Source organism: Colossoma macropomum, unplaced genomic scaffold (assembly GCF_904425465.1).
Source record: "Colossoma macropomum unplaced genomic scaffold, Colossoma_macropomum, whole genome shotgun sequence".
Taxonomy (NCBI): domain Eukaryota; kingdom Metazoa; phylum Chordata; class Actinopteri; order Characiformes; family Serrasalmidae; genus Colossoma; species Colossoma macropomum.
In genome coordinates this window covers 76,553-101,678 of record NW_023495901.1, presented here as the reverse complement: position 1 = coordinate 101,678, position 25,126 = coordinate 76,553, and the positions used below count along the sequence as shown (strand labels likewise).

Below are 25,126 nucleotides of genomic sequence, written 5' to 3'. Positions count from 1 at the left end.
CAAAAGTATAAAACCTAAAGAGAAGCCAAAACACTAAAGGAGAAGTCATCCACCTCTGTTTAACAATATTTAGCAAACAATAACACAATGTACATGTACATAAACAGATCAAGCAAAGCAATTATATCTGATGTTTACATCACCTGACCTTCTCCACAAGAGTAGTATTACCTTTATGACAATGTCATTACATTATTATTGTATTATTATATTACATATTGCCAATATAACAATAGTTATTATAGCAGGATGAGTGATCTTTTCATTTTTTACAGATTATACATTATCTGATGAACTGAAGACTATCGGTACATTTCATTGTTCGAATACAATCCAATTAGTGCACCAATGGTTCCACCAGTCCAGAGGATCAAAGCCTTGAAACAAAAACACGTCCATGAGTGTGTCAAAGTCCCTATTAAAGAAAGTACTACAATAATGACTACCCCAACTCCAAAACCCTTCAGAGCAGATCTAAAAATTGCACATATTTCAGCCAACAATGCTTTCAGTATTACCTCAGAGAGTTTTAGAAGAACCCTCCCTACTTTTTCAATGATCAGCTCTGCTTTACCATTCCTTTCATTTTGTCTCCTTCTCTTCTCCTCCTCTCTGACCTTTCTGTGGTACATCTCATTAGTGTAGTGCTGTCCTCCATTCTGCTCTACCAGTCTGTCTATCTTCTCTAGCAGCTCTGAGACCTGAACACGATCATATTTCTTATTGTTTCTAAAAACATGATATGCTGCTCTGCATTTTTCCATCAGCTTTTGGAGTTCTGTGTCCTTTTCCTTCTTCTCTACTGGATGAAGACCACCAGTGAAGAGCACCATGGTGAACTTCAGAGCTTCTTCTCCAAAGTTCTCCTGAATCCACTTCACAGCATTCTTTTCCTCTTCTGTAAATCTCCCCACTCTGACCACCAGCAGGAAGACATGAGGACCAGGAGTTGACAGTGAAACACATTGATCTATTTCAGCTTTCAGCTCCTCTTCAGAACGTGATGTATTGAAGAGTGCTGGAGTATTGATGACCGAGATCTTTCTGCCCTCCACTGTTCCTTCATGTTTCTCACATTGACTGCTTACAGATTTAATGGAGAGATGATCCACAAATGCCTCTCTGCCCAGGATTGTGTTTCCAGCTGAATGTTTTCCTGCTCCATCCTCACCCAGGAGAACAATCCTTAAAGCTGACACTGTGGAGAGGCATTAAATATGTTATATACAGCACAACTAAACTAACAAATGATTAACCTAAAAATGTAGCTAATGACATTAACAAAGAATAAGCACCACTTTAGCAAACTACGATGTTCACTCATGCTTTTTTTAATGTTACTAATCTAACATGTAGTAGACAACAGGTGATATAGTGTAGTGAGTAATATCACTGACCTTCACCTGCAGACTGGGGTTTAATTCCCCACCCGGGCAAGCCCACCACGCTATAACAATATCTGTGGGCGAGAATCCTAGTGCTACAGTTGCCTACATCTGTAAGATGATCAAACTGTAAGCTCTGAATAAAAGCTTCTACCAAACAATATAAACATACAGAAAAACAGCAAGAGACCATAATCTAATGCAGTCTTTTTAATTATTACATGCTTATTATTTCAATAATTCATGAGTATACAATTTTATGTACATTTGGAATTTGCTCTTTATAGATTTTGTCTGAAAATCAAAAATATTCTGTACACACTGAAATGAATGGCATTGCACAGATTAGCCTGATGATGAGGCTGTAGCACAAACTTTAGATTCTGGCCAATGAAGAGAAAAACTTTCAAGTATGTCAGTAAAGGATTCAAGTAGCAGTAAAATTAAACTTGTTTACTTTCCCATGAGAACAGAACGTAACATTTCTGCCAACTGCATTCCTTCTCTGTTCATTTAACATCTACTGGGCAGAGTCAGTAGTGATTGTCTTGATAAAAAGACAAAAAGCAGATAAAATGCCTCCATGTTCAAACTGAAAGAGACTATCCTCTCGTCTTTCTGTAGTTCCTAAACTAAAGTTGAATGCATAAGTGTGTCAAATGCCATGTTGTAGTGATTTTGTAAGTGAAAATAGTGAACACATCCTCTACAGAGAACACACTTCTGCATGTTAATACACAATTACTGTTTATTCACTGAATTGACCATATTGGACAAAAATGAACAATAAGTGGCCTGTGGCACGTCTTACTTTGTGTGTTTGTTAAACTTGAGCAAATAAATAGAAAGTATATATTAAAACTTGCATATTTAAGACTGTTCTCTGTAGAACACTACACTCACAAAATCAACAAAACATATTTTGGCTGGTGATGTTCAAACCTTTGCATATGACTGTACAAAGCATGCCATTACATAAATATGTAGATAAGAACCCATTATTTAGCAATACAGAAAAAGTGGATGAATTAAACATTAATGTACCAATAATATTCATACTGATCAGGGTTACAGATTCTCCTCAGAGAGTAAATAAAAAAGAACAATAAGAAACCAAAATCAAAAAGAAACATACTGTAGTGTTCATCACTATTAAAGGAGATAGCTTTTACACAAGTCATGGTGCTTTATTCTCCAGCTGTTGTTGACCACAGCCATGCCATACATACGCATAGTTTTCTCTAACAGTTCCTTCTAAGTCTAAGCAATGCGTTATTCTCTTAGCTGTCAGCTCTGGACTGATGCTCAGTTCTCCCTGCTCTAACACACATCCCCCCCAAGGAAAACTAGCCCCACATTCACAATAAGAGTCCGTATAAGAATAACCCATGAGTAAATGCTGAAATACCAATAACCTAAACTAACATTTATTTCTTGAACACACTACACTATTATTCATTTAATATATTAATGCTTTCAGGTTTTCAAAGAAATCAACAGGGATTTAGGTACTTACTTTATGGTGTAAAAGAGATGACTTAACTGTGTAATGAGGTCTGAATGGAGCCTCTGTCCAGTAAAGCTGAAGCTGTCCAGCAGTTTGTTTGTTTTCAGTGTTATTCCTGTATCACAACAAGACCACACCTTCACCACAGAAAGGGCTGGGCTCACTGTTTTAGTGATGTCATGTGTTTTATCAGCTCTTCACAAAGGAAAGCCCATCCCATCTCCTCATTGTGTCCATGTCAACGGGACATTAAAAAAGAACAGTAAATAAACCTTCCAAAAAAGACCATAATGTACTTCTGCACATTCTTATTATGCTAGTGAAAGGTTGATGACCCAGCTGTTTCCATGGTGATTATGAATGTAACTAGGCTGGTCTTAAAAGAACATACCAGCCTCTAAATGATGTTTCAAGAGGTTTGATATGAAGTATGCTTCTTGATAAGAAAGCTGGCTTGGCTGCTTTATTCATTGTGCTTTTAAAATGCATGAGCTACTAACAATAGGAAGAAATGTAGGTAACACTTTAGACTCTTAAAATAGATGTGTTAAAAACAGCATATTATGTCCTTAGCTAGACACATTGATGATTATACTAATAATTACATTAGAAATTATTATGATTATAATTAATAACACAAACCCCATTTCTGGAAACGTTGGGACATTTTGTAAAATGCAATAAAACAAGAATCTATGATTTGAGATCATCTCATCCTCTGCACCTCTGCTTAGTAGAGGAATTGATGTCTGCACATATATAGTGCAGCACCAAGCAAGAAGTAATAATGTTGATGCAACAGTTTGGGCTGTATTGGAGAACCTTGACTTCAATATTCCTAAAGTCCTTTACACTGTGAACAGTGAATGTGAGCAACATTGAAGAACTCCTCAGAATCAGAATTAGAATATGCTCTTCTACACTGTATCGTTCCTGTTAAAAAGTCATCCATGAGATGCAATTTAAATATTTGCAGCAGTTTTTATCATATTTGTACGTCTGTATCAGCTGTCATTGCTGTTCTTTTTCCCTCGTATCTACATATCTGTCATTATCTGTATATCTAGGGTTATTTACAACAGATTTGAGTTTTATCTGTTGTGTTCATGTTAAGCCTTTCAAAATTAACATTTAAGTAGCCATTATGGTTATAGCCTCTTTGACGTCTCGCTCATCTAGTACTCAAAGCACAACCAGAAGTTCTACATGTACCATGCCTCTGTCTCTTCTGTAATAATTTTCATTGTTTGGATCTCAAATGAATCTGTGTAAAATTAGGGGGTGTCTAGACAGGAGAGCAAGAATCTAGCAATGTAAATCATGATAACAGTGGGCTAGAAGAATAAAAACAGCTGTTAGCCTTAGCTGGCTAATTAACACAGATGGATACAGAAATGATAGCTTCGGGAAACTCATATATTTTGTCATGGCTCAGGAAACTGAGAAAATGAAAAACTACCAAGCTTGAATCAGCTGCTGAATAAGCCATCTTTGATTTTATTTTCATGTCCACTAACCTGGTGAAATGGTTTGAAAGTATGTTGTTCAATGTGGTCTCATGATGCATTATTCTTGTTTTGATTGGCTGTTTCAGGAAACTTGTTTCATGAAGTTGAGACGCTTAGAACTGTTGCAGTTCCAAATGCATTGAATTAAATAGAAACTTGTCAATTCATGTGTTAAGTATCCCATTTGCAATAAGCTCTGACAAAAGGCAAATGACAGCATAATAGACACTTAAAATATAAATTAAGGTTATATTATTGACATTGCAGAAGTCACTTATTATACTATCACTTTTAAAACAAGCACAATAATTTAAACCAAGCAATAGCCAATAATATTTCCCCCTGTCAAAACCAAATGTGCTACTATCCCCCCAAAGTAGAATCCAGATCAGCTGACCCCAAAAAGTTACCAGGAGGTGGACCTCTTCTCCTACAAGTCTTATACATATATAAATCAAGCTACTTACTTTTATTGATAAAATTGCTCAAATATTCATTAAGATACATAATGGAAAATTGCGTCAAAATAACCATGGCACACAGAGCATCTTTATACAGACATTTGATGCCCCCATTTATTTATTTATTTATTTATTTATTTATTTATTTATTTATTTATTTATGAGTATAATATACTATCTCATGGACATGTGAAGCAGTGCATATCCAGCAAAGTCAGAAAAGACAAACACAGAAAGACAAAAAAGAGTGCAGGCAATAGTTACATGATTGTTGTAATTAATGAAAGTTAGTGATCAAGGGAAAGCATACATGTGACCAGAGAAGCAAATAGGAATTTGCTACAATCTGAATCCACATGTCCATGTATACTTTTAAAAACAAGTTTAACCTGGACATTTAAACATTTTTAAAAGATGGCTGAGTCCTGCCAGACCCTTATATCTCTCTCTGTTGTTGTTCTTGTTCTCCTGGCTTTCTCTGGAGGTGGGCCAGTATTCTATCCAAGTCTTTGATCCAAGCACATAGCGATAACTGAAAAGAAACAAAATGATACACAGAGTTAAAGAATGTTTGCATGTCTGAAAAAATTTACTTTATCTTCTCTTAATATGTTTAAATCCTATTCCTAATAACAGACACTCATATTCTCCACACCTCATTTCAATGATTTATTTAATATTTATTTCTAGTCAAAACAGCCATTAAGTTATTCATTTTTGGGAGGCATTTCCGAGAAGATGAGATAATCCATTTGTATAAGAGGAATGTCAAAGGTACATAAAAAAGGTGAAAAAAAAATTAGGAGCTTCCAAAGCTGGAGGTCAAAAAATGACACACTAAATACTGCAAAATATGATATTATATTTAGTTGGTAAGGCTTCTGTGTCACTTTCTGTTAAGTATGTTTTATCTTTTTTCCAAAGGATCATCATTTGGTAATTATTGTTTTGAATGTAAGTAATAAAAATCATCTTAATTTCAATCATCTATGACAACACTGTCCATCTCTGTAGTGTAGTAGTAGTGTAAACTCACTCAGTGTTGTGACTCTGATCTCCAGCCTAAATGCCTTAGGTTGAACATGATTTTAACAGCATTTGGTAAAGCTTGTTCAACAGCACATTTGTATGCAATAATCTTTACTGGTTCACTAGCAAACTGGTTAGTGGTGTAAAAATGCATTGATATATTGTGATACACTGATCTGAAGGTGAGTTTTCAAACATCTCCTCTGTGATAAAACTGACATCTGAACATCAATGAAATTACCACTGGACAAGCGAGGTTTACACATAGTAATCCGATCACAGAATACTAAAATTTATTGATATTGTTTACATAAATGTATGCTTTGTAACTATACCTGCCATTATAACGACTCCTTTAATCAGCCTGCAAGACCTCTTTTTTTCTGATAGAGTTTCTTTACTTTCTTTGCCTCCTAATGCTCTTTCAGGGTAAAGAACATGAAAACAAATGGTGCAAAGACAGTTCCAAGGATCTATTGTTTTGTGATTTGTGAAGTGTTTAGTATGCATATCATATATATATATATATATATATATATATATATATATATATATATATATATATATATATATATATGACAGAGATGTCTATTGAAACAGGGCCAAAATGATTAGTGAAAATAAGTAGACATTTTGGCATATAATTTTCTCAGGGGAGGAGGGAGAAAAATGCAGATCTGGATGGAAATACAATCACATAGAAAGCTCCTGGAAAAGAGGAAATTAGCCCATGCACATTTAACACTGTCTGAATCAGGCTGTATAGTAACAAACATTGATGCGCTTTACTAAAACAATAAACCACAAGAGCCTGTGCATTACAGTGCTACACAAATAAGGGATGTTGTTAGGCACAAAATGAGGAGAAGCAAAATTCACTAAATCATGGTAAAATTTCCTTCAAACATAGCATTGCGTATGATAATACTTTTATAAAATATACATATATTTTACAAAATATAATGACAAAATACAAAAATGTTAAATATATATTATTATCATTGACAGTAATTATAATAAATAATTCATCCATCAAGCAGTGTAGTTTGTTAACAGGCTATGTATGTATTATTCCATGAGCAGCACAATGGCTTTAAGCCTTTCGCAACTAAGTGCAGACTCTCCAAGAGTCATGCAGAGAAAGTTCTTTTAGCATGTGTGTTGCTGCAGTTCTAGAATGTGATTATTACACAGTATTGGCTCCCTGTCAAGATCAGGGGCCTCATTTTTAAAAGATTTGTATGCATGCATTAGATCTTAAAATGGCCATACATGAAAATGCATGTTTAATTAGTAATTTATAAAACCGGATTTTGGTGTGAAAATGTGCATAGATTGACATATGTTTGCAGCTTGATGTACAAACTTTGATAAGTAGTCTCTGTAGTCCTCCCACCCCCAGTTCCTCCATGGATGCCCCCACTCATGATTTTGTTCTTCATTGGGGAACTGGGAGTGGAAGGGCTCTGTGACATTCACATGCCATAGGCAAAAAAAGCTAAGGACCCATATAAATTTTCAGGACAGAATCAACAGGAGAGCCACGTTTATGGTCACCAAAGGTCTACTCTTTCAGTAAATCTGAAGATTTATCTTCCCACAACATGTAATGCAGCCAGTGCAAAATGATTCATTCAGACCCTACTCAATTAATTGATGTAATCTTTTATATTACTATATTTATATATACTTCTGTAGTGGCGGGCAGCAAAAGCAATCAAAGTGAAACAAAATGTTACATGTACTGCTTCTGCTTTAGTTTCACTTTGATTGCTTTTGTCACTCATTGCTATTGAAGCAAGTACAAATAGGAGTGGGTTATGACCCTCTAACGCCAGGCCTGGATAACTGGATAACTAAGGAGTGTGGTCTACTTTATCAAAACCACATATGTATGTGTAATTTGACAATATGATAAATGATAACATTAGTGATGTAAACACATTTTAACCTTAGCCTACTTCATGTGGCTCTGCTAAAGGAAGGCAGCGATGAACTTTTTTTTCTCATTTGGTTAACTGAGCTTTTCTGTTAACTGATTTTTTTTCAGTATTAAATTATTTACCTATCATCATTAATTAAATATTTTTTTACCACATACGTATAAAATTTAAGGTCTCTTTTCATTTCTGTTGTTGTTTTTGGCAAAAAGTAAACATCCAAATAGCCTCTGTATTGCCCAACCTCCCCCTCAATTTAAATGAAACCATTCAGGCCTGCCCCCAAACAAGGCACGAACAGTACTTGCCAGCAGTGAATTACAACAGAAGGGTACCAGTGGACAGAGTTGCCAGGTTTGCAGTTTCCCACTAATTTAGGCTGGTTTGAAAATGTACACGGGTCCTTTGGGCTACTTTCAGAATATACAACCCCAATTCCAAAAATTGTTGTGATGCTGTGTAAAATGTAAATACATGTAAATAAAAACAGAATGTAATAATTTGCAAATGTATATTCCCATATTTTATTCACAATAGATACATAAAACACATATCAGATGGTGAAAGTGAGACATTTTACCATTTCATTAAAAGCAACGCATCTCAAAAAAGTTGGGAAAGGGACAACAAAATGCTGGAAAAGTAAGTGATACTAATAAAAACAGCTGGAGGAGGAATTTGCAACTAACTCACATGATTGGAGCATATTAGAGAGGTGGAGTTCACCAATCTGCGAAAAGCTGTGTCTAAAATTGTTGAATTTCAGAAAAATGCTCCTCATGTAGAATTGCAAAGACTTTGAATATCCCACCATCTACATTACATAATATCATCAAAAGATTCAGAGAATCTGGAGAAATCCTTGTAAGCAAGGGACAAAGCTGACAGTCAATATTGGATGCTCGTGATCTTCAAGCCCTCAGACAGAGCTGCATTAAAAACAGGCATGATTCTGTACTGGAAAAACTTCATGGGCTCAGAAAACACTTACAGAAATCATTGTCTGTGAACAAAGTCAGCTGTGCAATCCACAACTGCAAGTTAAAGCTGAATCATGAAAAGAAGAAGCCATATGTCAACACGACCCAGAAACGCCGCCGTTTTCTCTGGGCCAAAGCTCATTTAAAATGGACTAAGGCAAAATGGAAAACTGTTCTACAGTCAGATTAATCAAAATTCGTAAATCTTTTTGGAAACCACAGATGCCATGTCCTGCAGACTCAAGACGAGAGGGACCATCCAGCTTGTTATCAGCGCACAGTTCAAAAGTCTGCATCTCTGATGGTCTGGAATTGCATCAGTGCCTATGGCATGGGCAGCTCACACATCTGAAAAGGCGCTATCAATACTGAACAGTATATGAACAGACCTTTCACCAATAGAAAACATTTGATACATCATTAAACGAAAAATCCGGCAAAGAAGACCCAAGACTGTTGAGCAGCTAGAATCCTACATCCGAAAGAATTGGACAACATTCCTCTCTCAAAACTCCAGCAACCAGTTTCCTCACTTTCCAGACATTTACAGACTGTTGTTAAAAGATGAGACGATGCTACACAATGGTAGACATGGCCTTGTCCCAACTTTTTTGAGATGCGTTGCTGCCATCAAGGTTTAAATGAGATAGTCTTTTTTATTAAATGGTAAAATGTCTCACTTTCAGCATCTGATATGTCTTCTATGCATCTATTGTGAATAAATTATGAGTCTATGAGATTTGCAAGTCACTGCATTCTGTTTTTATTTACATTTTATACAGTGTCCCAACTTTTTTGATGTTGGGGTTGTAAAAAAGATTGGCTACAGGTGCAAGTAAATGTTAGCTAGCTATCAAATGCAAACAGCAACAAAAGAAACTTAAAAGACAGTTGTAAAGGAGGTTATTGATGTCTATCAGCAGTATTTGGAGAAGGTGTAATATAGCCTGACCCAAAAACAAGTATTGTTACTTCAGTGAAATAATGACTGCAATAATGTACCTTAAATAAATAAATAATTTTGGCATCTAAGTAACAGTAGATTCCCTTTCTCATAAGTTTAGCTTAATTGTAAATGTATATGTAGAGTACTGTACAAAAGTCAGAGGCAGCCAAGAAAATTGGGTAACACCTTCTATGAATGTCACCTTTGTAAGCATCAATAAACACATTCATAACATGTTATAATGCATTCATAAGACATTATAAACATAGCTATAAATATTTGTAAAAATGCATTATACGTTATAGCCATGTTTATTATGCATTATGAATTGTTAACATAATATAAGTACTGATCATAACAAACTGTAAGAGCTCATAAGTCGTATTTGTCTGCTCTAAGTAAAGTGAAGCGTACTGTACTAAAGCCTCCTCCAGTGTTAAGAGTGAGGCTTCAAGTTGAAGTATTACTGAAAGATTTACTGAAACACTAAAACATACACAGTAAAGCACATTACAGGCTTCAAATGTCAGAGTTTAAACTAGTGCTGCCATCAGTGTTTTACCCAATGTGGGAAAGTTAATGTACACCACCGTTAGCTTGGTATTTGTCTTTACTTTATGCTCTCCAAGCTGGGACTGACTTCTTTGGCACTGACATTATAACATGTTATTAACACTATTTATAACACATTATATTAACAATTCATAATGTATAATTAACATGGCTATAAAGTGTAATTCAGTGTAATTCTTTTTTATAAATATTTATAACCACATTTATAATGCCTTATGAATACATTATAACATGTTATAAATGTGTTTATAGATGCATACAAATGCAACATTCATAGAAAGTGTTACCGAAAATTGCTTAAAACAGTTTATCTAATTTAAAACAGTAAAACTGTTTTTGCCAGTTATTAACATGCTGGTTAGAAAAACACAGAAGAACACAGTTCTGATTCCTGATTTCTCACTGTATTTGAGGCATTCTATGGATTTGTTAAATTCCAGCCCACTTATTAAATTAATGATGGATTGATTATGCAAACAAACACTATATTGCCAAAAGTATTCGCTGGTCTGCCGTCACACACATATGAACTTGAGTGACATCCCATTCTTAATCCATAGGGTTTAATATGATGTCGACCCACCCTTTGCAGCTATAACAGCTTCAACTCTTCTGAGAAGGCATCCCACAAGGTTTAGGAGTGTGTTCATGGGAATTTTTGACCATTCTTTCAAAGCACATTTGTGAGGTCAGACACTGATGTTGGATGAGAAGGCCTGGCTCACAGTCTCCACTCTAATTCATCCCAAAGTTGCTCTATCGGGTTGAGGTCAGGACTCTGTGCAGGCCAGTCAAGTTATACCACACCAAACTCTCTCACCCATGTCTTTATGGACCTTGCTTTGTGCACTGGTGCACAGTCATGTTGGAACAGGAAGGGGCCATCCCCAAACTGTTCCCACAAAGTTGGGAGCATAAAGTTGTGCAAAATCTCTTCATCTGCTGAAGCATTAAGAGTTTCTTTCACTGGAACTAAGGAGCCGAGCCCAACTCCTGAAAAAAACTGCATTTGACGCTTTGCATTGCGCTTGGTGATGTAAGGCTTGGATGCAGCTGCTCGGCCATGGAAACCAATACCATGAAGCTCTCTACACTGTTCTTGAGCTAAACTGAAGGCCACATGAAGTTTGAAGGTCTGTAGTGATTGATTCTGCAGAAAGTTGGTGACCTCTGCACACTATGCGCCTCAGCATCCACTGACCCCACTCTGTTATTTTCTGTGGCCTATGACTTGCTGTCATTCCTAATCACTTCCACTTTGTCATAATACCACTGACAATTGACTGTGTAATATTTAGTAGCGAGGGAATTTCACGACTGGACTTGTTGCACAGGTGGCATTATATCATGGTACCACATTGGAATTCACTGAGCTCCTGAGAGCGACCCATTCTTTCACAAATGTTTATAGAAGCAGTCTGCATGCCTAGGTGCTTGGTTTTATACACCTGTGGCCATGGAAGTGTTTGGAACACCTGAATTCAATGATTTGGATGGGTGAGTGAATACTTTTGGCAATGTAGTGTAGCTGATTCTCAAATAGCTACCTCCTGTCTATATAGTGCATTGTGAATATGTATATATCTATATGTATATATATATATATCTATGTATAGTGCAATGTGAATTATGGAATTTTGCTGCATTTTTTGCTAAAATTTGCTAGCTACACATGGTTCAGCTCGCTGGACGTGCGGAACAAATACTGGCAAGTGTCACTCACAAAAGATGCCAAAAAAAACAGTACTCATGCTCGGCACCAGGTTGGGGTTAGTTCACGGTGATGACCATAGACCTTCATTATGCACTGGCCATGTTGAAGTGTTTCATGGAGCAAATGCTTGCCGGTGTCCCCAGGGATCTACTTGGACAACATACTGGTCCACACACACTTTGATGGCTTGCTCACATGTGGGTACTCCTGGATATTTCCTAAACCTAGCTAAGGTCTCAAACCACTGGCTGCATTTGAAAAATGCAACCTCTTGATGCTGTGATCTGTGAGGAGATCCGCCATGCCCAGGAGGAAGACACATCTCAGGAGGAGACGCATCTCTCTTCGGAATTTGGATGGCTCCAGGCAGGACGGAAATGGGTTGGGCATTTGGAATGTCTGCGAAGCATGTGTGGCAGCTGCTGGTGGTCCATATAGACAGACTGTTGTTGCCTTGTACTGGCCCCATAAAAGGGAGACCATGCCGGAGCAGGAGTACAGCCCTGATAAAGGACTGGGGGTGCCTGCTGCCAAGGAGAGTGCACACGGTGGCTCTTGTGCTGGCAGTGATGGCATACAGCCTGAGACTCCAGCTCTGGAGAGGCCAGAGTGCAGAGCTTGATGAGATGCCACACGGCCCCCAAGCAAGTGGCAGCAGACCGACTGGTGTGCTGGTGGTGCAGGAAGAGAAGACACTGCATCAGTCAGTGCTGCAAATTTAAGGCACTGATGAAAAAAAAAAACAGTCGGAAAGATCATCAGGTGCTGCAGACTCATTGGTGTCACTGCTACATCAAGGCATTTTCCCTCACACTCACAGCAGCATGCCTGCCAACTTAGAAGTGAAGACCAGCACCGGCAGCCAAGTCAACATGAGAGTAGCTTCCAGGACTGGTGAGGAGCCTGAGTAGAGTGCACGAGTTGTGGCTCGTGCCTGTATAGGACATGCACATACTGGGTTTGGATTTCCTCATGGCGGCTACGGCCATGCTGAGTATGTTACTTGCTCCGCCAACACTGGAGGAACTGAACATGCTGTGGCAGAGCCAGTTGGACCTAGTTCCTCAGGAGCGGAGCATGCTATAAGGTCAAGGGCACCACAGCTTTTTGTGGGAGAAGCTACCAATACTGGAGAAGCTAAATGCATTGCTCTAGCACAGGTGGATGAATCCTCGAGGTCCATGCATAGCGCACATGAGCAGCACCCTCACAAGCATCAACAATGCAGTGGATGACAGAGAGAACTATGATCTGCGGGTCAAGGGCCGTCAGTTTTAGCCCGTGGAGAGAAACTGGTGCTCTCATAAGTGGGACCATGAACGGATGGGACCCAGATGTGGTGTGTTGGGTGCGCACCAAAACCCAGTGCCTCATTATTTTGCATTGGGACCCTCCAGAATGATGATCCCCAGTCTCCCTGGCACTGCTGGTGCACAACTGGCTCCCTGCCCAGCAGCTGTGGAGTCCACACGACGCTCCTCAGTGACCCTGGGGGACCATGACACCCTGATAGCTGCAGCGGCCAGCTCAGATGCCGAGCCCTTAGGGACACTAGAGGAGGCGAAGCGTTCTTAAACATTTTGAGCAACACAACACTAGAAGGTATATGTTAAGGTGAATAATCCTGCAAACCATCAAAGCCATGAAATTATTCACCTTAACGAAGCACCTATTGCCTGTATACAGCAGTTTTGCAACATAAGGAAAAACCTAAAGCAAAGGAGCCCCATACACTGTTTTGAATATGTTTTTAATATTGGACATTTTTTTTGTCAAAAAATTCCCCAAAAAAACACAACTTCCAGCAGGTTAGAACATAGTGTGGTCCATAGTTTTACTTATAATTATTGCTGTTATTTACCAGTGGTTAGTGAAAAGAAACAAATATGCTTAAAAAACTGTGGTCTTATCAGGTATAACGGCAAGCGTAGAACACTCCTCAACCAGTCAGTTTATGTGGTCAAACCTAAGTGCATTATAAAAGTAGATGGATGAACACTTCTCTTTCTTTCTTGGAATTGTTTCTTACCTTCCTGCAACCTTCTTTGGCTCAGGCCCCATGATCAGGTAGTCTTTGCCCACCTTCAGGTCCAGTTTATCTTTGCACTGAGAATAAGCCAAAAAATTCTTCTGACCTTTGGGATGAACTGGAACAGATCCTGAGCAAATTAAACACGTGTTATTGATAAATAAAATAAACTGCAGATGCATGATGAGACTGATTCTATTAGCACTGTAAAAACAATAATGCCCACTTTATTTTGGAAGGGATGGTAGAGTTTGGAACTATGATGCTTTTCTTGGTTGATTGTTCCATTTAAAATGCATTTAGTGATTATTAAGAACACTTTAATACATCTGAATGACTTCTATTTTAAGGACAATTAATCATTAACGCAGTATTAATGATTGTAGGTCATTGTAGGACACAGTGAATGGCATCTGGTTTAAAGAGACTGTACTGTATATCAATGTACTTTAATGGGGTTAAAAACATCTGGATACCATGTAAGAGACTGGAGAGTCTTCAGAAATGCTAAAGTTGCTGAAAGTGTTTTTTATTAAATATCACAATAATGATAAACAGCATTATGAGATGTCTTCAATTTAATTATTGGCCAACGTAGTCACAGCTCATGGCATCTTATGCCTTAAAGCAGGTGTCCAATCGCAGTCCTGGAGACCCTTTGCTCTGCACATTTTTGTGGTCTCTCTTCTTTACACAACTGAACCAGCCAATGAGGGGCTTAATAATTAGATACTAGAGGTGTAAGTAACAAATTACATTTGCCCTTGTTACTGTAATTGAGTACAGTTTTCTCTGTAAGCGCACTGGAATATAATTAAATACTTTTACTCATACTTGAGTTAAGGATTAATGAAATTCTTTTTACTCCACTACTTTAATTTTCTTAACTTTACAGAGTAAAATAAATTATGAGCACATCAGCTCAGAAAACAATAAGAGCAAAGTGCAGTTAAATTTAAAAGATTCACTAATCAAGAAACAGCAGCACCAGCAGGAAAAACACTACAGAGATGTCCAGTTTAGCGAAGGAGAGAGGAGAACTTAACCAGCACACATGAGGAACAGACCACGTCCAAACAGTCATCTGTATTCATTTAACATGAACTAAAGAAAACATCATTATTATCAGTGGCCAAACACGCAGATCCGCTCTCACAACTCGATTCCAGCCTGAGGGAGCATTAGCCGAGCTAGCTGAAATCTGCTGTGTATATTCTATTAAAAGTGTCTGTCAGATACTTTAGTTAACAGGTCTTGCCCACATCCCACAGCCCACAGTGTACCGTTTACACAGCCTAATTTAGCTGCAGTTTTGGAGATAAATTGTCATGAATGGCTGTGAGACAAGAAATCTAGTCTAATACAGGTTCTTCATAAACTCAGCAGTGATTCTGTCGTGCTACCATTGACTGGCCTGATCTGATCCCTCCCTGCCCTCTCTCTGCCTTTCTCTCTCTCTCCCTCTATTTGCCTTGGTGTTTGTCTTTAACTGTGAGAGGCTATTTAGCTGTTTTTAACTGTGTATTTAACTGCGAAATGCAATAATAATGTCTGAAACTGTATGAAGTGATCAGCATGATTAATAGTGAAATATATTAAATTAAATATCAAAGCTGGGTAAATTGCTGATGTTGCTGCTGATTTTAATGGTGTAAATGTTCTGATTTTGATATCAGTGAAAATATACAGTGTGAAGGCTATGAATTTGTTTACTGTCTGTAGAGGTTCACAGCTGTTAATGTAAGCTGAGTCCAGGGAGCTGATGAGGATCAGGACTCTCACTAAAATTACATTATTAACTAAGCAATATGCTAATAATTTTGACTCAGATTTTTCTCTTAGGTGAACTTAATTAAACAGTGATATCCTCTGCACAGACTGTCAGGGATTCTAAAATACTTTATTGGACAAAAACTAGGACATCTTATATAATCATCTAAACATGAAACACATGCAGTTTAATGTAAACCTTGTTCCTTACATAGTTCACAGAAAGGTGTGTAAATGTGTTGTAGCACTGTGGACTGTGATCAGTCTCAGCTCTCAGAACTTTATCTTTAGTGTTTTTTTCTGTAGAGATTATTTCCAGTGATGTAGCCGAGTCAGCTCAGGAATAAGTTGAGGTCGTGACAGCGGAAATACGGAAAAAGTAACTAAGTAACTCAATAACTAAGTAGTTTTTCAATGAACTACATATTTATTCTTACTTGAATAATTTTATTTACTAATATTTTTTACTTGTACTTTTACTTGTATAAGTAGTACTGGTTAAACCCCTGTTAGATACTGATTTGAATCAGTTGTGCTCTACAAGACACAGCCCGAAAATGTACAGTGTTGGGCCAGGACCAGGGTTTGGAAGCCCTGCCCTACAAGAGCTGAATCAGTGGTGTAATTCAAGTCATTACAGATGAGATGTGGTTTTAAGCCAGTATGAATCTGCAGTGTGTGTGTGTGTGTGTGTGTGTGTGTGTGTGTGTGTGTGTGTGTAGTTTTATGGTTTGACAGTAATAATTGTGGAGCGATTTTAATCCAGTATGAATCTGCTGCGTGTTTTGTTTTAACAGTCTGACAGTAATAAATGTGTAGTGATTTTAATCCAGTAAGAATCTGCAGTGTGTTTCATTTTTACAGTCTGATGGTAATAATTGTAGAGCAATTTAAATCCAATAAGAATCTGCAGTGTGTGCAGTTTTTACAGACTGACAGTAATAAATGTGTAGTGATTTTAATCCAGTATGAATCTGCAGTGTGTTTCATTTTACAGTCTGACAGTAATAATTGTGGAGCGATTTTAATCCAGTATGAATCTGCAGTGTGTGCAGTTTTTACAGTCTGACAGTAATAATTGTGGAGTGATTTTAATCCAGTATGAATCTGCAGTGTGTTTCATTTTTACAGTCTGACGGTAATAATTGTGGAGTGATTTTAATCCAGTATGAATCTGCAGTGTGTTTTGTTTTTACAGTCTGACAGTAATAATTGTGGAGTGATTTTAATCCAGTATGAATCTGCAGTGTGTGTAGTTTTACAGTCTGACAGTAATAATTGTGGAGTGATTTTAATCCAGTATGAATCTGCAGTGTGTGCAGTTTTTACAGTCTGACAGTAATAATTGTGGAGTGATTTTAATCCAGTATGAATCTGCAGTGTGTGTAGTTTTACAGTCTGACAGTAATAATTGTAGAGTGATTTTAATCCAGTATGAATCTGCAGTGTGTGTAGTTTTTACAGTCTGACAGTAATAATGTGGAGTAATTTTAATCCAGTATGAATCTGCAGTGTGTGTAGTTTTACAGTCTGACAGTAATAATTGTGGAGTGATTTTAATCCAGTATGAATCTGCAGTGTGTGTAGTTTTACAGTCTGACAGTAATAATTGTGGAGTGATTTTAATCCAGTATGAATCTGCAGTGTGTGTAGTTTTACAGTCTGACAGTAATAAATGTGGAGTAATTTTAATCCAGTATGAATCTGCAGTGTGTGTAGTTTTTACAGTCTGACAGTAATAATTGTGGAGTGATTTTAATCCAGTATGAATCTGCAGTTTGTGTAGTTTTACAGTCTGACAGTATTAATGGTGGAGCAATGTTAATCCAGTATGAATCTGCAGTGTGTGTAGTTTTACAGTCTGACAGTAATAATGGTGGAGTGATTTTAATCCAGTATGAATCTGCAGTGTGTGTAGTTTTACAGTCTGACAGTAATAATTGTGGAGTGATTTTAATCCAGTATGAATCTGCAGTGTGTGTAGTTTTTACAGTCTGACGGTAATAATTGTGGAGTGATTTTAATCTAGTAGGAATCTGCAGTGTGTAGTTTTTACAGACTGGCAGTAATAAATGTGTAGTGATTTTAATCCAGTAAGAATCTGCAGTGTGTTTCGTTTTAACAGTCTGATGGTAATAAATGTGTATTGATTTTAATCCAGTATGAATCTGCAGTGTGTGTAGTTTTACAGTCTGACGGTAATAATTGTGGAGTGATTTTAATCCAGTATGAATCTGCAGTGTGTAGTTTTACAGTCTGACAGTAATAATCGTGGAGTGATTTTAATCCAGTATGAATCTGCAGTGTGTGTAGTTTTACAGTCTGACGGTAATAATTGTGGAGTGATTTTAATCCAGTATGAATCTGCAGTGTGTGTAGTTTTTACAGTCTGACAGTAATAATTGTGGAGCGATTTTAATCCAGTATGAATCTGCAGTGTGTGTAGTTTTACAGTCTGACAGTAATAATTGTGGAGTGATTTTAATCCAGTATGAATCTGCAGTGTGTATAGTTTTACAGTCTGACAGTAATAATTGTGGAGTGATTTTAATCCAGTATGAATCTGCAGTGTGTAGTTTTACAGTCTGATGGTAATAATTGTGGAGTGATTTTAATCCAGTATGAATCTGCAGTGTGTGTAGTTTTACAGTCTGACAGTAATCATCGTGGAGTGATTTTAATCCAGTATGAATCTGCAGTGTGTGTACTTTGTGTACATGAACAGTAGTAATTGTGGAGTGAAAGATCTTCTTTAACTGACTAAACCCAGAACACACTCAGTAATACTAGTCCTGTTCCAATCTACCTCACAATAATGGAATATCACAACTTAATATTAGTCATGGCTGTGCGCCCTGTTATTGGTAATGACTGTTATTGAACCACTCAGCCAGTCAAATCCTGACACATTACATAACACAACCTTCTCTGGTAAACCTAATTCAGTTCCAATAGTGCTAACTTTAGTACTCATAAACAACTAAAAGTGCTGATCTTGGATTTCCCTGACACAGTAACTCACCTGCTATAAGAACTTCTACTATGGTGAAGACGTAGATGATTGTGGACCTAGATAAGTGGACTTCTTTCAGAGTTGCCTTGTAAGCTGAACACAAAAACAAAAAAGAAAGAAAGTGATGACAATCTAGAAAGTAAAAGAAAAGAAAAAGATAATGTACTTTTTTTCTTAAAATATAAGTTATAAATTCAATAAAGAGAATATTCCGTATTTTCATAAAGGACCTGTCTTTATCTAGCCATTGAAATTTGGTTTCTCCACGATATTGTACATCAGCCCCAAACACACAGAGAAAGGGTGCCTACCAAAATCCTTTTTGCGACAGGCTTCATTGGTGCGCTCATCTTCATTTGGGACTTCAGGACCTTTCAGCTGAGGGCAGTTCACTATCAGTGGAGTAACGAGTGTGAAAAAGGTTGTTTTAATGTTTGTTTATTATCAGACAAAATGTGCACATGATTTCCAATACTTTGTTAGACTTCCCTTCATAACAGCATCTATCCTGTCAGGTAAGGATTACTTTAATCCTTCTTGAGAGTTCCTGTCTGTTTTATGCCAATTTTCCACTAACTGGGCACACATTTAGGCCAGAAATCCTGTGAGCCTATTGGTATTGAGGTCTGGTGATTTTGTTTTTCAGTTACATACAGTCACCCTACAGTGGTTATCTTGGAATGTGGGAATGTCACTGTTGTGTTCTGCTTAGACATGAAGCACAAAATTAAGGGAATAGTGGACTAAAATGAACAGTAACTCCAGAGATTGGTGACAAGATTGGTTGATTAAATGCTTAAACAAGTAGTGGGGATGCAGTTATGCATGCTAATATGTTGGGAGCTTAACTGTACCACATTCACAGTTATATATTAAGTTACACAGACTCCATACACCCTGTCTTGTCTCCAGTCTTTCATTTTTTTTTTTTTCTATTTCAAAAAGATACCTTTTTTTAAAATGCTCATATATGCCCATTTCCTCTGGGAAAGTGAATGAAAGTGACGTGTTTTTTTATTTTTTTTATTTTTTTTATTCATTTTTTTTAAAGTAGCATGAAGTTATATCACCTTTATGTTACATCTTCTTGTGAGAGTTTATTGGCTCTGTGTAGACCCTAGTTTTTCCCTATATCTGGTTAAGCATGCAAATGTGTTTAATAGATTACTGAAAAAGTCTGATTTTCTGCAGTTACCAGTTATAAGTGCATGTATACACACTCACTGAAGGTTCATGAGTGGATTATGTTGTGTTCTTGAGGGCACATTTATGTTGTTGCACCCTGTGGGACCCTGGACATTACCTTTTTATTTAATATTGGAATCCAGCATCATTACTGGTCATTTATTTAACAGAGAAAAAAAAAATAACGTTGTTGTCATGCAAAAATCTAGTACCTCCATTTTTGTCATATCTACTTTTGAACGCAATTTGAAAATTCCAGTTCCACTTAGAATTGTGTTAAAATTACTTGTTACTTGTTGTGTTAAAAAAATACATTACACGTTAAGGTATTTGGTCCTACTTCATATTAAGTGCCTCTAATAACTGTGTAGTTACATATGAAGAACAATTTGCACATGAATGTAACTACTAGTGATTTAGTCACTTACAGGTGGATTACGGAAGTACACCTTATGTAATTACACATGTGTATCAACAGTGTTGCCTCAAGTAACTACTCAAGTGTATCTTAATAGCTGTAACAACCTATTATCTCTCATGTAATTACACATAGGTAATAACAAAAATGTAATTTCATTTGTAATCAGACTGGAACAGCTTTTTTTTCAGAAGATTTTTTTTTTCATCAGTAAAAGGAAAGTATGTAATAACTGATATTAAGACATTACTTACACTGTATCTGCCAGCTTTCTAATATTTAGCTAGCATTTATGTTGTTAGTGCTGTGACAAGTTTCAACTTTAAATCATTCTGTAATGTGACAGTTCAGCAGACGTCCCCTTATCTTATCATGTAACTTTTATGCCATTAATTAAATGTGTTGCATTTCCCCCAAAGCAATTTCTATATTGCTTCCATTATTACATGATACCTACACAGCAACTACAGAGGAACTGTCCACTTATTTTAAAGTGTAACTTTAACACTACACCACAGGAAAGTTCCTGTGTAGTTGTTATATACATACAGTGTAGTTATAGAATGGTATTAATCAATGTGATGTGATTAGGTTACCATGTTACAACACAGTTATTCCACAGTTTCTCTAAATTCTGTAAAACATAAATGTAAAACATACTTCCTTAAACTGCTAGAAAAGACTTCTGATCTGTTGATACACTTGTGTAATTACATAAGACAAAACATGAAATTACATTAACTGTGTAATTACATAGGCTGTACTTCTGTAATCCATCTGTATCATTGACTAAATCATCAGTAGTTACAGTGTTGTTGCATATGTTATTAATGTGTAATTACACAGGTAATGGAAATAATATAAAGTGGGGCTGGGTGTTTTTCCTTCTCCTTTTTTGGAGATATGAGGTTTTATTCCAATAGCAGTAATATGCCCTCACTTTAACACATTGTAAACATCATGCTGTAACCTACCTTCAGCACAGCTGCACACTTCTGTAGGGCAGAGAGTGTGAAGCTTTCCACTCGTTCGCTCAGCTACGTCATAAAACTTCACACAGCGGTTCTCTGAAATACAAATACCTGATAAGCGTGTGCACTGTGTGTGTGTGAGAGAGACAGATTAAAGGGTTCATATATGAAATTTACCCTGCATTTCTTGTAGTCTATTCATGATATTTGTGTAGGTTTATGTACCAAACAGATTTACTATTAATCTTTACATGACCATTCTGTCTTTGTGCCTTATAATTAAACAGGCTGTTTTTGTTACTGTGACTTTAAGGCTGATATATGTAAATAAGGTCTGTTCTGATTGGCTGCTGTGTACAGTGCCTCATTCAAAAAGCAGTCCTGGCTGAAACATTCCATATAACTTCAGTGTGAGTTGGTTGGGCTAAACTGCTGTAGCTGAAGTGATGAATGTATGTAAATGTGTTTTTTGTGACATTGTAAAAAAACATTTCACCCAAAACAGGCAGTTTTTGCAGCTTGGTTTCCATATATGGACTGTAAGGACTGTTTGTGTATGATGGTCTGATTGTTTTGTATAAATTTAACTTCTTACCTTTAGCATAATACTCATATACTGCGATTCCTGCTGGTTGAGGGAGAGCAACCTCTAACATCTTGTGCATCCTGAAAACAACTCTCTCTTTAACTACATTTGAAACCTAGAGAGAGAGTGAGATGGAGAGAGAGAGAGAGAGAGAGAGAGAGAGAGATTGTAAAGTAATTTATTATAAAGTATAATATATAATTGAGATAAAAAACAAAAAGATGAATTCTGTTGATAAGCAAGCATGATAACCAATACAGGCTCTAGACATAATTGTCTCAATGTAGAAAAATAAGAAAAAAAAAGGAATTTAAATAAACAGTCTAAGGAATTTAAATAAAATGTTTGATTTGCCTTTTGATTTTAATGTGATGACTAGGTTTGATTTTCTTAATAATAACATAATATAATATAATATAATATAATATAATATAATATAATATAATATAACCTAATATAATATAATATAATATAATATAATATAATAATAGTAATATTTTCACTTGGCAAATATTAACCATTATTTAACACAATACAGAGAAACGATATTCAGTGTAAAAGTGAACGATAGCAATATAACACTTTAACAGTAAAAATAGGACAAATTATTTAGTGTATTTAGCAGTAGTAGTAGTAGCAGCAGCAGTAATAGTAGCAATATTAGTAGTAGCAGCAATAGTAGTAGTATTAGGAGTAGTAGTAGTAGCAGCAGCAGCAGTAGTAGTAGGAGTAGTAGTACTAATAGCAGCAGTAGTAGTAGTAGTAGTAGCAGCAGCAGTAGTAGCAGCAGTAGTAGTAGGAGTAGTAGTAGTAGTAGTAGTAGCAGCAGTAGTAGCAGCAGCAGTAGTAGTAGTAGTAATAGCAGTAGTAGCAGCAGCAGTAGTAGCAGTAGCAGCAGCAGTAGTAGTAGTAGTAGTAGTAGCAGTAGTAGTAGCAGCAGCAGTAGTAGTAGGAGTAGTAGTATTAATAGCAGCAGTAGTAGTAGTAGTAGTAGTAGTCAGCAGCAGCAGTAGTAGTAGCAGCAGCAGTAGTAGGAGTAGAAGTAGAAATAAAATTTAATTGAGAAATTAATGGTAGATGGTAAAATATAATTCCTACAATTACTGTCATTATACAGAACTTCTTCCTTTATGGTTCTTAGGTCTGTTTTTGAAAAAAAAAATTTTTGTTTTTGTTTCTTTGTTTTCATTTCCTTCATTGTATCCATTTTGTCAGCCTAACAGAGCTTTACCTGGTGATGTTTTATCATGTATGAGCTCATTTACCTGTTGATTTTGATAGGCTCTTGTCTAGGACACCAGTGAAAATAGCGCACTGTTAAAAGACACCAGCATGCTAATCACTGCTGCAGTGACTTTATAAATACCTCTTAATTTACCATGCTGCACACTTTGCATGATGGTCCCGTTACTGCAGAGTTGGCTGAGAGTTTTCTGTGGTTTACTCTAATTTTCTTTGTACATGATGTCATATCAGTACAGATATAGCAATGTTCTAGAAGTACCAACAATACCCATGATTTATGCATTAAAAATGGAAAAAAAAAAATATGCACTATGACATATTTTATCACAATAACAATCCTTTACCATCATACTGGCCACTTTTAATTCAGAATTATTTTTGATAATGATAACTTCAATGTTTTGTTCAACTGTTAAGTGTTTTTATATGCAGACTGCAGCTCGAATACAGTATAAACAGTGGCTTGATGATGATGGTAATGATGATGACAATTAGTATTACCTTGTTCAAGTAAATGATGAGAGATCTGCGTTCTGAAAGTTGTTTGTTCATCTCAAAATCCTGGATGTACCTGTCTGTTCCCATCAGCTGCAAAAATAAAGACCAAACGTTTTCCAACTCATCCTACAGTTCATATTTCATAAAGTAGCTCTAAGTAAAAGTTTAGGGGAAAAGTTCAGTTTTTTACTGAAAGTTATGCATTTGTTCTTTTCTCAGATTTGCAGTGCAGATTAGTACCTTTTTCAGATCACTTGTATCCGGTACAAACCCTGTCAGCAGGCCGATATCCAGAATTGTCATTGTTGCTTCATTGGTGTCATTCAGAAACCTACAGTGGAATTAGTCAGTGTGACCTTTACAGAGGTGACCTGGGAGCATGCACCTAGCATCAAAGTGTTTAAAAATGGCTATTGGCTCTGTATGCCAAAAAAAGTTGGATTTTAAATGACAAGTAACCCTTTCCTTTCCACAAAACTGCACTGCACACTCACTGGTATGTGTAAATGTAATCGAGGCATGGAGGATTAATCAATATAAAATTACAGCATGCTTTTCCTATTGTCTGAGGGTCTGAGACTTAAGATTAAAACAGATGGGGTTTAAAGCGAAGACAGCTACTCTACTCTGATCTGTAGGTAATTTGTACAAAATTTTCTTCATACTAGAAGGAAGAATTGGGCAATATGATGATATCATTATCATTATAAATAATAAATGGGCAATAAAACCCAAGAGGGAGAGTAAATAACATTTTGGCTTTGATTCCGTTGCAGGCACTGAGTTCAGCCATCATAGTAGAAACAGACTACACTCTCAGAAACAAAGGTAGTAAACTGTCACTGGGGCAGTCCCCCTCTCATCACTGGGATGGTACCTTTAAGGGTACATCTCAGTACCTTTAGTCAGGGAACATAACTGTACCATAATCCTTTAAAATTATATTTTCTAAGTTGTACTGACTCCACACACCCTGTCTCATCTCCAGGCTTTTTACTTTATTGTTCTGTTTTAAAAAATGAGGTTATGAATAGGTACAAATATGAACTTTTCACGTGGAATAATTTAATGCTTTCAAATATTGTGATGCTGTATTGCCCACCCTTAGTGGCAGCCATTCATTCATCTTCGTCGCGAAGAGTTTGTTTTGTTTTTTTGGATAAAAATGATCATTTGGCCATGATGAGCTCATTAGTGAGCTTTCCCAAAATAAAGTCGCTGATCATTCTTATTCTAAATGTAAAAAAGTCAATGCACAATATTTTAGCTATTTGTCTGGCTGATTTCATTGCTTATTGTTTATGCTTGTTCAGTCTTTTGTTCTTATTTGATCTGTATCTTAACACTAAAACAGAATAATTAAGACTG

The 25,126-nt window shown here is 36.6% G+C and overlaps 2 protein-coding genes across 2 annotated transcripts in view; both read right to left on the bottom strand.

The window, feature by feature from the left end:
- Nucleotides 1-268: 268 nt before the first annotated feature.
- On the bottom strand, nt 269-1,211 carry LOC118803436 (GTPase IMAP family member 4-like; the record flags this gene model as incomplete). Its single annotated transcript, XM_036563923.1, has 1 exon — nt 269-1,211. A coding segment is annotated over one exon (909 nt), but the record flags the coding sequence as incomplete, so codon positions are not given.
- Nucleotides 1,212-4,854: 3,643 nt separating this feature from the next.
- The window catches only part of LOC118803437 (complement C3-like), a 91,240-nt gene continuing 70,968 nt past the window's right edge, over nt 4,855-25,126 (bottom strand). Inside the window, exons 34-41 of the mRNA XM_036563924.1 lie at nt 23,999-24,089; nt 23,762-23,848; nt 22,025-22,130; nt 21,433-21,525; nt 19,167-19,247; nt 18,865-18,948; nt 14,073-14,202; nt 4,855-5,393 (exon numbers count right to left, since the gene is read on the bottom strand). Coding sequence (XP_036419817.1) covers nt 5,246-5,393; nt 14,073-14,202; nt 18,865-18,948; nt 19,167-19,247; nt 21,433-21,525; nt 22,025-22,130; nt 23,762-23,848; nt 23,999-24,089 — 820 coding nt within the window. The 3' untranslated portion in view covers nt 4,855-5,245. The remainder of the gene's footprint in view (nt 5,394-14,072; nt 14,203-18,864; nt 18,949-19,166; nt 19,248-21,432; nt 21,526-22,024; nt 22,131-23,761; nt 23,849-23,998; nt 24,090-25,126) is intronic.